Source organism: Talpa europaea (genome assembly GCF_964194135.1).
Source record: "Talpa europaea genome assembly, chromosome: 5".
Taxonomy (NCBI): Eukaryota; Metazoa; Chordata; class Mammalia; order Eulipotyphla; family Talpidae; genus Talpa; species Talpa europaea.
In genome coordinates this window covers 120,280,049-120,297,835 of record NC_140071.1, presented here as the reverse complement: position 1 = coordinate 120,297,835, position 17,787 = coordinate 120,280,049, and the positions used below count along the sequence as shown (strand labels likewise).

Here is a 17,787-nt window from a genome sequence, read left to right as displayed (position 1 = left end):
TATTGGGTTCAGGAACCACAGTAATGCACTCTTCCTTGAACTTGCCAGGCAGTTTCCTGCTCCATGTATGTAACTTCTTGTGTCCCTGTTAGAATGTTGTCCTACACATCCATTTCACTCATTCCTTCATCTGACTCCTTGAGATCTTTATTCAAATGTCATCTTGATAGAACCTTTCCTGACCAGCCTGTCTAAACACACTTCACCCTTCCTCTCTGCTGGCATTATTCTCTTTCCCTGCTGTTTTTCTATGTAGTACTTAACACTGCCTTATAATGCTTATCATGTAGTTAGCATCATCATATATTTATTTATTTTCTTTATCTGTCTCCCCCATCAGTATAAGCTTCATTAGGATAACAATCATTTTCTGTTTTTTCATTATTTAAAATTCAGCTCCTAGAACATAATAGGCACTTAATAAATACACACTGGATGTTTGCGACAAAAATCCTCCCTAGTTAAAAAGAAAAGGAATTTTTTTTTTTTAAAGGATACTGGATAGCTATGAAAATCGGGAAGGTGTGAAGGGTCAGGCTTGGAAGCTATATAACCAGAAACGATACAGCTTCTTATGGCAGCTTCCCTTGAAAACAGTTGCCATCACTGTGGGACACTCCTAGACTTCCTGTGGTCTACTACTTTTTGAAAACTGGATGCATCTTTGCTTCATATCTCTTCCCTCATTAAAATATATTTTATGAAGGAGCTCCCTGGTGGCACAAGGGGTTAAGTCTCAGCACTATGAAGCTAATGGCAGCCACTGCAGCGCGAGTTCGATCCCTGGCCAGGGAGCTAACCCACATGGCGCAGCAGACCTCTACCGTCTTGCCTCCTGCTCCCCTCAGCAGTGTATTTCAGTCAGTCTGCCTGTTCTGTTCCCCACTCTGTCTCTGGTGAATCCTCTCACCTCCTCTGCACCTCTGGCCTATACCCCAGCTCTTATATGCATAAGTAAATAAAATAAATCTTTTAAAAAATAGGCATATTCCATGAGCTGCCTTGCTTTCCCCATTGCTTTCTTTCAAATTGAAGCCTCTCAGATTTCTGAGGATTGGTTGGAGCCTCCACATCTTTGGACCCATAGCTACAAAGGAACTGGGAAAGTAAGTCCCAGCCTTCTACCTTGGGGAGGTGGAGTCACAAGATGGAAAATTCCCTAGATACTGGAATTAAGTTTAGAATATGCTAGGCAGCCAGGAAGTATGATAAAAGTTCTTCCTGGTGCTGGATTCTATCATTGGAAAAATTCCGGGTCAAGGACTTGGAATTAGTTAAAAACTTTGTTTAGCTCACAAAATTTATTCCTAATAGCAACTGGTAAAGTGTTTTCAAATTTATTCTTCATTCCTGACTTTGTTTCTAAGCTTTATCAATTGCATGTTTTCTCATTGGATATCCTGGTAAGTGGTAGTCAAACACATTGCCTGAAGTATGGTTTCCACCATGAATTTGTACTCCTTGATGGGGTAGGAGAGAGACTATGCAGAGTGAGTAAACAACTTGATTCTTTACTTACAGAAATGGAATAAGAGTGTAAGCCCATCATGAGTAAAGTAGCAAGAGTGGGCCATTTCAGAGCTTCTTACCTGTTACCATAAAAACTGCATTAGGCAGCGAGGTGGGAGAGCAAGCAGCATGCTCTGTGCAGTGCAAATAGTATATTGAATTCTGAGAATAGTCCTCACACTAGCCACTTTTTCTAAAACCTTTATTTTTTTCTTTCTTTTTTGGGAAAGAATGAATCAGGAATGACTTAAATTATTGGAGATTCATGTTTAGAATTCATTGTCAGTACCGCACAATTTAGTTGTTGAAATAACATGTAGCTGATGCTACTGTGCAAGTTAATGAATAATTTTTTTTTTTTTGTACTCTGGCCTCTGATTGCAATTCATTTGTCACAGCCATGTGGGTTTAGTAATTATTCCTTTGACACTTTCTGAAATGTTTTTAGCTGTATAAAACACAAAATGGGTTTTTTTTTTTTGCCTATTTTTTATTTCCTTGTTTGTTTAGCTCTTGCTATTTATTAAGTTCTTCCATTTTCTCCAATTCTTTGGGAAGTCTCATGACTCTATGGTCTACTTCTGTTTAAGTATGAAGAGGAATTTGAAATTCTTCAATTGTAAATAAGTGAAAGTCATAGTCAAGCTTGTTTACCACTTCATGGGCACAATCTGGGCCTTACCTTTCAAGGAAAAAATTCCAGCATATTATAAATTATATTCTGGCTTCCTTTCTCCAAAACTGGCTCCCTCCTAACCAGGAAACAGGACAAGAACAGGATTCTTTTCTTCCCTTTTCAGTTTCAGTTAGAAGTAGATATAGCCAGATTTAATACCATAATAGTTTCAATTCAATCTTTTTTTTTTAATGCAGGCTAAAAAGTAAAGGCTTAGATATTTTTAGAAAGAGCAAATAATCCATGTAAAATTTCACAGAAATGTGATATGTGTGTGTGTGTGTGTGTGTGTGTGTGTGTGTGTGGCAAAAGTATTTCCAGTGAGCTACCCAAAGGCAAGAAAAGGAATGTTGAGGTATTAGGAAAAAGTGTAATCATGTTGGTTGGAACTCAGAAGCTGTGGTGGAACATGTCCATGCAGCTGAAATATTTGGAAGATGGGTTTGCAAGAAGCTAAAATATAAGAATCTAGCCCTGTTTATTTTTTTTACCTTCCTATCCCCACTTGTATAGATATTTGAGGCAAGAAGATGAAAAATAATAACCCCATTCCTCTCCCTGACTCCCAGCAGCGATGCTGATGTAGGTAAATGATGTTAGGCAGGGACAGAGCTGGTGGATGGGTAAAACTGGCAATGTTAAGATGCATATGTGAGAATTTAGGAATTTAAAATATATACACACATGTATATGCTTGGTAGAAGCTGGTGGCATTGCTTATAACATGTAGTTTTGAACTGTGACTACTTTTTTTTTGCGAAAAGTAGGGTCTTTCACTTGTGGCACTATTCACGTTTGAGGAGTATAATTTTTTTTTAAAGATTTATTTATTTATGCATACAAGAACAGGGGTACAGGCTAGAGGCACGGGCGGTGAGAGGATCCACCAGAGACAGAGTGGGGAGCAGAACAGGCAGATCTACTGAAATACACTGCTGAGGGGAACAGTGAGACAGGAGAGGTCTGCTGTATCATGTGGGTAGCTCCCTGGCCGGGGATTGAACTCTGCTGCGGTGGCTGAGGTTAGCTTCATAGGTTGCATCCCAACCCCCTGTGCCATCAGGTTGGCTCTTGAGGGGAATAATTCTTTGTTGTGACAGGCCACCCTGTTCATTGGAAGATATTCAGCACCATCTATGGCTTTTACCCACCAGATGCCAGTAGCATCCAAACAAAATGTCTCCAGACATGCCATAGTTGCCCCTGGTTGAGAACCACTGCCACAAAAGCAACACAATGTGGTTGGTGGGAGAATATAGATCCTGAGCTGGGGCGGGCAGGCTGACTGGAGGAGCAGGGCCTCCCTGGTGGTGCAGGCAGCTGAACGCCACTCTGGGAAGCTGTCCGCAGCCTCTGCAGCACGGATTCCATCCCAGGCTCGCCAGGTGGTGAGAATCCCACATGGCGTAGCAGACCTCTCCTGTCTCTCCCGCTGCTCCCCTCAGCAGTGTATTTCGTCAGTCTGCCTGTTCTGCTCCCCACTCTGTCTCCGGTGAAGCCTCTCACCCTCCCATGCATCTGGCCTGTACCCCCGTTCTTGTACAAATAAATAAATTAAAAAAAAAAAAAAAAACAAGGGCCTCCCCGGTGGCGCAGCGGTTGAGCGCTGGGTTGTGAGGCTGCCTGCAGCCTCTGCAGTGCTGGTTCAATCCCCGGCTGCTCCCTGGCCACCGGAGGAGGGTCCCACATGGCGCGCAGACCTCTCCTGCTGCCCGCTGCTCCCCTCAGCAGTGTACTTCAGTCCTTCTGCCTGCTCTGCTCCCCGCTCTGGCTCTGGTGGGTTCTCTCACCCTCCCGTGCTTCTGACTGTACCCAGTGCTTGTATAAATAAATAAATAAAAATAAATCTTAAAAAAAACAAACAAAAAACCCAAAACACTGGAGGGGCAGAACTCTGAGGGTACCTATGGAGAAACCAAAAGAGAGGGATGAGGAAATTGAGTGGAATGCTGCAGACAGCATGTAGATTCCTAAAAGAGAAAGATCCTGAAAGTCAAGAGAACCTTTTAGGAATAGGGTGAAAGCCATGTAACATAAATGTCAGTTTTCCAGATCAAGCCAAAGTAGTCTCATGATCAGAACTATATTTCCCCAAAGGAATAGATAGCATGAAACCAAGGAATAGACAATTAAATGATGAAAGCAAATTTCTGATGTTGTAATTTCTTCAGAGAAGAAATTAATGGAGAGCCTTGTAGGAGTTGTAGTATATTGTGATAAGTAAGTGACTCTTCACCCCTTTCCTACTTCTATTTCCATCTATCTGACTTAATAATTCCCTATATTTAGATATCTATTTATATCACAGATTCTCATGAAACTCATTTTAACATCTTGATCACACTTAAAATGACATAAAAGGATCTCAGCCTACCTTTCAGAAGGCAAAGACCACATTGTCATTTGAGTCCTTTGAAAGACTTGATAATTTCTTCCAAGAGATAAAATCCACTGACTTAGTAAGCAAAGTGGTGGTTAAGAGCATGATCTTTGTGCCTCAGTTTTTTCATTGATAAATTTACTAAGATGTTATAATGTATACAAACGGTGTGACAACTAGTAGGTGATGCATAGCAGTACTACAAGTATCAGTATTTCTGATGAGCTAGGTGTTTATTTTTAAATTTTATCTCCTTCAGCAGAAAATAAACGATGATTATGGATCTTACCTGTTTAGTACATATAGGTAGCTGCTGAATGCTAAATATGGAGCATTAAAACAGCCTCTTGGCAAAGATAGGATTTCTCAAACAATTCAGGCTGAAAGAAGTTCTCCTGTGGAGCTCTAAAGCTAACATCACCTTAATTTTCAGCACATGGGGAAAGTTGAAGACTATTCAGAGGGACAGCATATGATGACAGTGTATTTTAGCTCAAGTTCACGGAGACCTGGGCCTCCCTGGTGGCTCAAGGGGTTAAGCACAGCACTGTGAAGCTGTCCGCAGAGTCTGCAGTGCAGGTTCGATTCACGGCGGGCCGGGGAGCTACCCACATGGTACAGCAGATATCTCCTGTCTTGCCCAGTGCTCCCCTCAGCAGTGTATTTCAGTCAGTCTGCCTGTTCTGCTCCCCACTCTGTCTCTGGTGAATCCTCTCATCCCGGCACCTCTGGCCTGTACCCCACTTTTTGTATGAATAAATAAATCTTAAAAAATGTTCACAGAGACCATTTATTGCATGATACAGCATTGTGAGGATTAAGTAAGATAAACACAGCGTGATCGACCTTATTTTTCAAAATTTTTGGCAAGTCAAGACTTGGATCTTCATCAAAATTAATATGGTATGATAGTAAATTTATACCCCCATTTTACTGTGGGAAAGGAGGGTAGAAGAAAAAAAAAAACCTAACAAATTGTGAAAATGTACCGCACACTTATGTTCTACATATTACACAGCTGTGTTATTAAAATTATTTTACCAACCCTGCAAAAAATGTAAAAACGTTACTGGTAGGATGCATTCACGAATTTATCTCCCTCTTTTTCTCCCTGAGATAATCATTTCCCTTTCTTTTGTAAAGAAACCTTTCATTAACCTTTTGAAAAATGTAAAAATGTTTATCACAAAAGGAATGACTTCTTTAAGAACAGACAACACGTATACATTAAAATTATATTTTATATAATAAATCTCTTAAGTTTTGAGGGCCTCCCTGGTGGCGCAGGCGGTTGAGCGCCGCACTGTGAAGCTGTCTGCAGCCTCTGCAGCGCGTTCGAAACCCACATGGCGCAGCAGACCTCTCCTGGCTCACCCTTTGCTCCCCTCAGTAGTGTACTTAGTCCTTCTGCCTGTTGTGCTCCCTGCTCTGTCTGTGGTGAATCCTCTCACCCTCCCGCGCCTCTGTCCTGTACCCCGGTTCTCGTATAAATAAATAAATCTTAAATAAAAAGAAGTTTTGATTAAAATTATGGTTGAAACTATTAACAGTGTGGTCCCTAGAGAAAAGGGACGTTCCAGGTTTCCTGCCTCATCCAAGGAAGGGTGGAGCTGAGGAGGGAGGAGAAGCTGAGTAGACTGGGAGAAGGAAGAATGGAGGGACTCCACTGGTGGCGCAGGAGGTTTAGCGCTGCGCTGTGAAGCAGCCTCTGCAGCACGGGTTCGATTCACGGCTGGCCAGAGAGCTACCCACATGGCGCAGCAAACCTCTCCTGTCGCGCCGCTGCTCCCCTCAGCAGTGTATTCTGATATGTCTGCCTGTTCTGTTCCCCGCTCTCTCTGGTGAATCCTCTCACCCTCCCGTGCCTCTGGCCTGTACCCCAGCTCTTGTATAAAAATAAATAAATCTTAAAAAAAAAATAAAGATTGGAAGCTAGCAGTGCGAGGACCTCATTCTGAAGTATCAGCATTCATGGTAACGGCCACACAGTGATGTTACCGTGATGAAGTTTGGAGAGTACAGAGGATACATTAGGCTCCACTCTGGTCTTTCCAGTTTCCCACTTTTTTTTAAATTAAAGATTTATTTATTTATACAAGAAACGGGGTAGAGTCACAGGCGCGGGAGGGTGAGAGAATTCACCAGAGACAGAGCAGGGAGCAGAACAAGCAGACGGACCGAAGACACTGCTGAGGGGAGCAGCGGGCGAGACAGGAGAGGTCTGCCGCGCCATGTGGGCATCTCCCAGGCGGCCGGGAATCGAACCCGCGCTGCAGAGGCTGCTGACAGCTTCACAGCGCGCCGCTCAGCCCGCTGCGCCACCGGCCCTCCCCGCTTTTTTCCACTAACACCACCAAGGCGCAGATTTCGAGACCAGAAAAAAAGGAAGTAAGCAGGCAGAGGTCCCCAAAGACGGTCGTTTTTCCCCAGGCTTTCCAGGCTGGTAAGATACCATCAATCTAGGCGACGAGGTCCACGCAACGCGCAAGCGCACACGGGACGGCTAGCACCTTTCCCCGTAGCCACGCCCCCTCAGCACGTCGGGGGCCGCCCGCGAGCTCTCCCCGTGCGTGCCCCGCACTTGCGTCACTTCCGCTTTCTCCGCCGCCGGTGTAGCTAAACGGCGCGACGGCTTCCGGCTCCGAGGCCGCCTAGGGCGGCGCAGGCATCGCTCTTCGCAGGTGCTCGGTCTATGGAGTCATTTGGTGCCGGCGGCGCTGAGGCAGGAGGTGGTGTCCGAGTGGGAGCCTCTGCCCCGCCAGGATGTTACCGGGCTTGGCCGCCGCCGCTGCGGCCCACAGATGTAGCTGGTCCTCCCTGTGCCGGCTGCATCTGCGCTGCAGGGCGGCGGCCCGCAGCCCCAGCTACCGCCAGGGTGAGTGTCCCGCGCCGGCCGCTGCCTCCGCGGAAGCCGGACTGGAGGACCAGGCCGGGCTCTGCGCCGGCGCCTCTCCTCGGGCTGCGCGCCCGCCGGCCCTTCCCCGACGCTGCCACCTTTTTCCGTCTCTGCCTTTGCATCCAGCTGCCCTGTCCGCGGGGCTTCTGACAGGCCGCCCTGGCTGGTCTCACCTGCGGTCCCCGCGGAATGTGGCGGCAGGTCGCGGGCCGAGTCGCATCCGTGACAGCGACCGCTTGTTCTAAATAAAATGTTAGGCCTGGGCATCTCTGGTGCCGCAGCCTCTGCAGCACGAATTCAAGCCCTGGCCAGGGAGCTACCCACATGGCTAGGTGGACCTCTCCTGGCTCTCCCGCTGCTCCCCTCAGCAGTGTATTTCAGTAGATCTGCCTGTTCTGTTCCCCACTCTGTCTCTGGTGAATCCTCTCACCCCCCACACCACTGGCCTGTACCCCAACTCTTGTGTGCATAGATGGAGAAGTCTTTAAAAAAAAAAAAAAATTTAGGCCCAGTTGGCGATGTCTGGTGATGACCCTGGTAGGCAGGAGGATATTACTGGCGCCACCGAGTTCTTGGGTCTTGGGAGCTCGCCTCCTGGTTCATCTTTGAACACTTTTGGCCAGGTAGATTTTATTGCTCTGCTCCTTTTTTCATACTCCCAATTTGTTTACTTACATTTCCTGAGGGGGATAAGGGCTTGCTATAGTTACAACTCAGTCTTAGGTTTGAGGGTATGACCTTCCCACCATCATTGAATGAACCCCGGTTTGCCAGAAAAGCAAAAGAACTCCTTAGCTCTGTTGAGCAACCTTTGATGAAAAGTGTTTTCTGGGGCTGTAACCCCCCAAAAATGTGGTTGCCGGGAATTTTTATCTCCCCGTCAACATTTTTTCTTCAGTTACATTTGTTCAGCAGTTTCCAACATAACATTGATCTTGTGAATTTTAATCAGGCTTACCTTATTTATTTACTGCCATTGCTTGGATGCTGTAGCTTGAGAGCTGGAAGGAATGAGGGAAAAGACAGTAACATCCACTCTTAATCATAGCCTCCAGATTCTGGGGCATGCCTCGAGAACCATTTCCTAAATACCCACAACACTTGTATCATGTTTATGACTTCGCAATAGAAGTTGGAAGTTACAGTCATTTATACTAATATTAGAATATATGTTTCTTTTAGTTGCAATAAATGTAAAAACTGGCTCCTGAAATTTCAGATGGGTTAATTTTAACAGCACTGGATTGACAGTATACAAGGTTCACATTTGAACAAAATGAATCATCTTGGTTAAACAGTACTCCAAGATTTCCAAGTAAACCTACTAGCCTTATTGCTTCTGTTGACCAAGTAGTTTTAGTATTTTGCATTTAAATTAGGTGTGGTGGTGGCTTAATTTTGCCTGAAGTACTCTTTATTTGTTGATAAAAAGAAGTTGAAATAGGGTAAATTTATAATCCCTCTTCTCTGTAGCTTGTCATTACTTCAAAAACTACGTGCTGTCTGTCTCATCCATCTGTGAACCACAGATAATAATTACCTATTTCACCAGTCAGAATGACTTTGCAAAGTTCTTTGGAATGTTTATTACCACGAAAAAATAAAATTATTTTTACATTTAATAATACTAAGTAGGTTTTAAAAATGATCTTGTTTGTGAAAATTTACTTACAGTAATACTGAAACAATATATTTAAAAGGGCAATCAAAATTATGGTAAAAATGTTAAATCAAGTTGGTCATTAAGTTGGATGCCTGTACGAAGAAAAGAATATTTGAAGGACTTTTGGGGAAAAAGTCTAAAAGTATTTTTTTTTGTTGTTAAGCGATAATTTATTCTAAAATTATGTGGCAGGGAAAAACTTAATAAGAAGAGGAAGAAATTTTGAGGGGAAAAATTAAACCACTGAAAATACTTAAGGGTGAAAACAATATTCTATACCACCACCTTACAAAATATAATGTGAACCACATGTCATTTTGAGTTGTTTGATAACCATATTTTAAAAAGTAAAAGCAAATGAAATTAATGTTTTATGCAGTATACTGAAAATATTTTGACATATAATCTTTGTAACAATTACTGAGATATTTTCATTATCTTGATTTGTACTAAATCTTCAGAGCCCAGTGGGTATTTTACACTTCTGGCACATCTCAGTTTGGACTATCCACATTTCAACAAACAGTGATTACTTATTTATATTACAGTGCAAATATAAAGTTAGTGTCACTAATTTATAAAGAAATTTTATAAACCTTGTACATTCCAGTAGAAAAATGGGCAAAGGAAATAAATAAGGAGTTCAAATGGCCAATAAAAATGCAAAAATGTTCTATAGTCACTAATAAGAATGTAAAAATACAAGTTTACAGGTATACTACTTTTGGGCAGGTTCATATTGGCTTAATTTTTCATAATGACGGTACCTCATATTGAGGGTGCAGGAAAACAGGAGCTCCTAATACCGATTGAGGCATAGTTGAACAGTTGTTTAGAGGTTATTTTTTGATAATAAAGAATTTTTTAAATATTTATTAAATATATTTTTAACATCATTTTTCATTTTTGCACAATGTATGTATTTTCATCTTGGTTATAGTCCCTATACAATTCCCCCAACCCCCTTTATTTTGACCCTAATCCCTCCTCTTCCCCCCCCAGTGTGTCTCTGGTTTATAGTTGCTTGTTGATTTTGACTTATACTTTATTATAATTAGTCTTTTTCCTGGTCCCTTATTTAGGTTTTCTGAATTCCTGCTATGACTGAGAACATCTGGTATTTTTCTTTTTCTTTCTGGCTTATTTTGCTGAGCATGATCCCTTCCAGCTCCATCCATGTTGCTGCAAATTGCATGAGTTTATCTTTTTTGATTTCTGAGTAATGTTCCATTGTTATACAAAGAACTTTAAAGGTTTATACTTTTTTTTTAAAGATTTATTTATTTATGCATACAAGAACTGGGGTACCGGCCAGAGGTGTGGGGAGTGAAAGAATTCACCAGAGACAGAGTGGGGAGCAGAAGAGGCAGAATGACTGAAACACAATGCTGAGGGGAGCAGCAGGCGAGACAGGAGAGGCCTGCTGTGCCATGTGGGTCACCTCCCTGGCCGGGATCGAACTCTGGCTGCAGTGGCTGAGGGTAGCTTCATAGTGCTGTGTCTTAATCCCTTGCGCCACCAGGGAGGCCCCTAAAGGCTTATACCTTTTGTTTCAATGGTTCCACTTCAAGGGATTTACTTTAAGGAAATATTCAGACGTACATTAAAATGTGTGCACAAATTTAGTAGTCATCGTAAATTGCTAACATTTATAGCTATGAAGCGTTGAAAGCCAAAATATGTTATGGTACATATTTTGTGGCAGTATATGCAGCCATTTAAACAACTCGTAATTTAGAATAATATTTAGTACCATGAAGAAATGCTCTTGTATAAATAGGTAAAAATTAATAGATGAAACTAGGAGGAAAAGTAGGAATATATGCTATTTTATTAACAGTGGGTTTTTCTAGAAAATTTAATGTGTTTTTTACATACTCTGCAATATGCACATAGTTTTACATGATAAACGTTAGTTTTTATAGTATATATAACTTTTTTTTAAAAAGCTCCTTTGGCTTTGCATAGATTATTTTATTTTTTTCAAGTATTTGTATTCATTTGACAAAATTTTAAATTGGGAGGATGCTTTTTTTTTTTTTTAAGATTTATTTATTTATACAAGCACTGGGTACAGTCAGAAGCGTGGGAGGATGAGAGAATTAACCAGAGCCAGAGCAGGGAGCAGAACAGGCAGATGGACTGAGTTACACTGGGAGGATGCTTCTTTTTAAGTACTACATACCAAACTAGCAGATAAATGCTTTTGCTCAAATCCCACATTAATAAAAGTAGTTTTTAAATAAAAAGAAGTTACACTTGTCTACTTTAGTCCTGTCTAATTTATTAGTATTTATTACCATAAGAAAAGTAATGTACAAATTTTACTTTTGGTCTTAGGTCTCTCCCATCTCCTTAAATAATAGAAACACTGGCAGTTATGAAAGACCGTTTTTTCAGACTGATGTATGATTCCTGGTGGTTCAAGTTAATGATAGACTTTTTAACTGATATGAGGCTAACCATAATATGTAGGGGTTTTTGTGAGAGGGGTTTTTGTGAGAGGATCACTCAGCAAAAAGGCAACAGGCATAAGGTTTGTTTGTATAGTGCTACCCATTATTGGACAGACATTAGGATTGAGAAAACTAGTGCTATAAAAGAAATACGTAGTGTGATGGGCTGGGATGTAGCCAGGAGGAGCCATTTCATTAGATATGCTGGCTTGGGACTGCACCTTTTCCAAAGATGTGGTGACTAAGCAAGGTGTGAAAAATGAAAATGAGCAAGCTGGGGCTAAAAAGGAATCCTGAAGACCAGACTGATAATGTTCAGAGACAGAGAGGAAGCTGCTTCAAGCTAGGGTAAGGTGGGGGTATATGAAATGAGGTTTGAAAGATATCAGAGCCTTATAGGCTGTGGGTTTAAAAAGGCAATGTTTCAAAAATATTCTGATTACTGATGGAAAATGGATTGGAAAAGTAAGAGTGTATCTAATGGCTATTATAGTTAGGCAAATAAGGTGGTACGGTTGGGCTGTCTTGGTTAGCAGTGGAAATGGAGAGACATAAATGACCTTGACATATGCTTTGGAATAGAAAATGTGATAATATGTAGGTAAAATATTCTGGCATCTGGTAAATTCTTAATAGATGATGTTTTTATCTATTCTTTTTTGTAAACATTCTCTTTTTAAAAAAAAGATTTATTTATTTATTTATACAAGCATTGGGTACAGTCAGAAGCACAGGAGGGTGAGAGAATTCACCAGAGCCAGAGTGGGGAACAGACAGGCAGAGTGACGAAATGCACTGCTGAGGGGAGCAGTGGGCGCGGCAGGAGAGGTCTGTCGAGCCATGTGGGACCCTTGCCCGTGGCCAGGGATTGAACCGGCGCTGCAGAGGCTGCGGGCAGCTTCGCAGCCCAGTGCTCAACCGCTGCGCCACCAGGGGAGGCCCTGTTTTTATCTATTCTAAGCAAATATTGAAAAAAAATTAAGCTAGGCAGTAGAAATGTATGCCAAAAGGAAGTGCAGGAACTTTTCAGCATCTCCTGTTTACTTATACTCTTAAGGTTTCCCTATTGCTTACTGTGTTCTGGAAAAAAGTCACATTTGCAGTGTTTAGCTCTATGCTGGGCTACCTGGTTTAGATCCCACTTTTGTCTGCTATATGATTAAGCATAAAAGGGATTTTCCTGTATTTAGTTAGCTGAAAGCATAAAAGTTAATAAGAAATGGTAAGTGTGTTAGTATTAGCTAATATTAGTTGTTAATCAATGGTTATATTTTTAGTTTTCTTTAATTTTAAGCATTTTTTTAAATAGAAAAGTATAATGTATAAAGTAAAAATGAAGGATATTCTGGATAACTTCACCAGTCAAATTACTTCCTACTTTTCTTGTGCAATATTGTAACATGAATGTTTTTCCATGTCATTAAAAGTTTTAAATGAGGGCCTCCCTGGTGGTGCAAGGGGTTAAGACACAACCTATGAAGCTGTTTGCAGTCATGCAGCACGAGTTCGATCCCCAACCAGGGTGCTACCCACATGGCACAGCAGACCTCTCCTGACTCGCCTGCTGCTCCCCTCAGCAGTGTATTTCAGTAGATCCATCTGTTCTGCTCCCCACTCTGTCTCTTGTGAATCCTCTCACCCCCCCCCATACCTCTTGCCTGTACCCCAGTTCTTGTATGCATAAACAAATAAATCCTTAAAAAAAAGTTTTAAATAAGGGCCTCCCTGGTGGCACAGGGGTTAAAGACTCTGCACTATCAAGCTCTTGCCAGCCACTGCCAGCCACTGTGGCATGAGTTCCGTCCCTGCCAGGGAGACCTGTTTCGCCTGCTGCTCTCCTCAGCAGTGTGTTTCAGTAGATCCACCTGTTTGCTCCCGGCTCTGTGGTGAATCCTCTCACCCCCCTGCATCTGTGGCCTAGACCCCAATTCTTGTATGCATAAATAAATAAATCTTGAAAAAAAATTTAAATGAACACATAATGAAAATGTAGGACTACCCATAACCTAGCCATCCTTCTTACAGGGGCATTTAATTTGTTTGGTTTTTGCTGTGATAAAATCTTGAACATTCTTTGCATTCTACAGTATTATGTATGTATTGGGCCATGTGCTATATGCTTATTGGTATCTTTTTCATTCACATTTACTAACTTCTTTAAAAATGAGGATAGCAGGTATTTAGTTTTCAGTATGACAGGACTTTAGAAATGTTTTGGGGGAAAAACTGAAATATCTTCTTAAGAGACTGACTTTTAGAAGGCTTAGGCTACAGGTTTCACTCTGATCCTGAAATTAGCCAGAAATAAAACTTTCTAAACTTCAAGAAATCTCTTGTTTGTTTTAGTTATTGTTACAGAAGCAACATACACAATAGTTTGCATGGGAGAAAAGGAGTGTCTTGTCTGAGAAAAAAGGCCAGATTTCTCCTGAAATACAGGGTAAGTGGTAGGTGCAAACCATATTGGAGAAAGGACAAGTGCTGATCAGTAACAGTGGTCTTCAGGGGCTGGAGAGGCAGTTAGCAGGAAAATAAAAGCCATGAAGACTGCCTGTTACGATGAGACTAATGAAACGATTCCAGCAGGTTGGTACATAATGAAAAAGATACCCTTACATATATAGCAATAAGAAGGTCCTTGCCCAGGCCTTTGAGTGCCAAACTCAAGACTGATCTTCTGTATGTAGTTTATTTTAGAATTCACCTTGATGGGACAGTATTAATATTGTATATTATTTACTATATTTCTGCCTCCTAGAATTAATTTAGCAAATGATTGTTAGATATTATGTCTTATTAAAGCAAATGCATTTTGATGGAATCAAATGTCCTTTGTATTTTTAAAAAAGATTTATTTATTTATGCATACAAGAGCTGGGATGTAGACCAGAGGTGGGGAATGAGAGAATTCACCGGAGACAGTGGGGAGCAGAATAGGTGGATCTGCTGAAATACTATCGGGAGCAGTGGGGGAGACAGCAGAGGTCTGCTGTGGCAATGGTGATACTGTGGTAGCGCTCAAACTTAACCAGACCTAACCAGGAAGCCCTCCTTTATATTTTTAAAATATAAAATGTTGGAAGTGATAATGTGTTCTGCAAATTCTGTGTTATTTTTTATCTTGTGCTAATGCCAGATGTGTACTTTTAAAGTTGCTGATGCCTGAAATTCTACTGAAGTTAAAAATTAAGGAGTTTTTGAAACAACTAGCAATGAAGCTATACAAATAATACTAGGATAGTGTCAGAAGGCTCTGGAATCAATTTGAAGAAACCCCTACTGGCCAAAATGGGACAGTTTGAACAGAAATCAAGATAATCTCTAAAATGGATTGAAATACATCAAATAATGTTTAAATCTGTGAAATCACAGTGATAAATACAGAGAAAGAGGGAGCGATACATTAATCTCACTACTATAATATGTAAGGTAATGAGGAATTCATTATTTTGAGAGCTGGTAAATAAAGGCAAAGAATTGAGTATTCAGCCTGACCTTCCTGTATGAACTGTACTGCTAGATAAATAAGTGAGGAAAATTTTCTCTGTAGAAATAATCTTCCTAGTAAATGAAGAAGGGATAAAATTAGAATATTGGGCCTCCCTGGTGGTGCAAGGAGTTAAGCACCGCACTATGAAGCAATCCACAGCCTCTGTAGCACAATTTGGATCCCCGGCCCACCAGAGAAAAACCCATATGGTGAAGCAGACCTCTCCTGTGTTGCCTGCTGCTCCCCTTAGCAGTGTATTTCAGTCAGTCTGCCTGTTCTGTTCCCTGCACTGTCTCTGGTGAATCCTCTTACCCCCCACATTTGTGGTCTGTATCCCAGCTCTTGTATGCATAAATAAATAAATCTTTAAAAAAAATAAAAGGGCCTCCCTTGGTGGCACAGGCGGTTGAGAGCAGTGCTGTGAAGCTGTCTTCAGCCTCTGCAGTGCCAGTTTGATTCCCGGCCGGCTGGGGAGGGTCCCACATGGAGTGGCAGACCTCTCCTGTCGCGCCTGCTGCTCCCCTCAGCAGTGTAATTCGTCAGTCTGCCTGTTCTGTTGCCCGCTCTGTTTCTGGTGAATCCTTTCACCCTCCTGCGCATCTGGCCTGTACCCTGGTTCTTGTGTAAATAAATAAATCTTAAAAAAAAAAATTAGAATATCACCATTTTCTAATCTCCCAATGAATAAATGGTCCCAACACTGAATAGCAACACATTATCACAGGTAGACAAGCAAATATTATGTGGCTTCTGATGAAATAATTCACAACTTACAAGTGAGTGATATTAGCCTAGTAAAAAGAACCTGAATTTCGATAAAGCCCTTACATGCGCCAATTTATAGAAAATATATAAGAGCAGCACAAAAACATGGAATTCAATTAGCAAAATTCAAACTGGAAACTACCAGAACAAAAATTCAGGACAAACAGCTTGGTTTCATCAGTGGATAATACTTAAAAAGATAACCTGTACTTTAAAGAATTTTAAAAGACACCTAGTCTGTAACAGCTCTGGACCTTTTTAGTTTCCACAAACATTTTAACATTTCTAACAACTAGAAAATTGAAACTGAAGATATTTGATGACATTAATAAGTTATTATTAATGCTTTGCTTGTGATGGTGTTGTTTGTTAACAAAAGTTCTCTTAAGAATACATTTATATTTAATGAAAAATTATGTGTGAGATTTGCATTAAATTAATAGTTATTATTGGAGGCAACCACCAAAAGAGCAAAGAATGGTACTGGGTAAAAGTAGAGGTAAAATGGGTAGGAAAAAAAATGATTATTGTACAAAAAAAATTAATATAGAGGTGAGGAGATAGTGGTGTAGGTAGAGATGAGATAAGATTGACCATGAGTTGGTAACTGTTAAAGGTGAGAAGTGGATACGTGGAAGTTCAAACATCTTTATATAACTTCTTTCTTTTTGAGGTTTATTTATTTATGCATACAAGAACTGGGGTATAAGCCAGAGGTGCAGCGGTGAGAGGATTCACCAGAGACCAGAGTGGGGAACAGACCAGGCAGATCCACTGAAACACACTGCTGAGGGAAGCAGCCGGTGAAGCAGAAGAGATCTGCTGTGCCATGTGGGTTTCTCCCTGGCTGGCTGGGGATTGAACTCTGGTGATAGCTTGATAGCGCTGTCTTTAACCCCTGGGCCCCCAGGGAGGCTCTTCTTATAATGTCTATGAAGTACTCAATCTGTGGGTGAAGAGAAAGTGTTAGTGGCACATTGTCTTTGGTTTTTATCACAAAAGATATTTTGAATAAGACTGACAAGTCAGACCACCAGTGGCTATGGTGAAGATGCTTTTCTGGAGGATGGGTTTCTTAGGAGAATTAGATTTTAGCCCCTGCTTCACTAATTTCACTGGTAGCCTCCATATTTTAATGTACAGGAAGATAATATTGTTAGGTTTGCTTTGCTCGCCTTTGAGAGATAGAGACAAATGACAAAAATACTCACTAGATCTTCAATAGTTTTTTGCCAAATAAGTGAAGAGTATGTTTACATAGACAGTTTTCAAGAAAACTTTTAAGCCACTTGTCCTTTGTGTTCTTGAAATTATCTTCAGTATTTACAATATCTGATGTTCCTGATGAATTCTTGACTCTCTAAGGAAATGTTTATTTTTCTTTATTTCAGGAGGTATATATCTACACATGTACTTGAAGATTATTATTAAGCAGTTAGAAGTTTCAACCCACTCTTGGGGAAACTTGACTACTTTTTAATTGTATACTTTATTTCACCTAAAAGTAGAAATATGTAAGTTATATCTAGAAATGGTTTCAAGTTCTAAGTACTCATTGTAAAATAAAAAAGAGGGTTACCTGAGAGTAGGGACAGGTTTACTTATCTACCAGTTCAGTGTAACTGTGGAATATATTTTTCTACTGTATTTCGGACCTCCAAAGCCCAGGCAACCCAGATGCAGCAGCTGAAGTACTTTGTAATTAGTCTTCTATTCTTTCCTCAATTAAAATTCCTATATATTAAGGAATTACACCAATTGTTGATCTAATTATCTGATTAAAAAAATCAGTGACAGTATAAATGACTGATTATGATAATTCTTTTTGACTGAAATGAAATAGAAGTAAGTCTCCAGCTAGCAGGAAAAGGACACTGGGTAATTTTGAGTAGAAAGCTTTCATGAGTGCCCCCATCCTCCAGAGTTTTTCTATTCTGCAAAGTATATTATGG

General features: G+C 40.9%; 1 protein-coding gene across 2 annotated transcripts in view; it reads left to right on the top strand.

Moving 5' to 3' along the window:
• Positions 1-7,328: 7,328 nt before the first annotated feature.
• The window catches only part of SLC30A9 (solute carrier family 30 member 9), a gene marked incomplete at both ends in the record, with an annotated part of 73,781 nt that continues 63,322 nt past the window's right edge, over positions 7,329-17,787 (top strand). For both annotated transcript variants that reach the window (XM_084233563.1, XM_084233562.1), the window contains one exon: positions 7,329-7,440. In XM_084233563.1, the coding sequence (XP_084089689.1) occupies positions 7,329-7,440 (112 nt within the window). The remainder of the gene's footprint in view (positions 7,441-17,787) is intronic.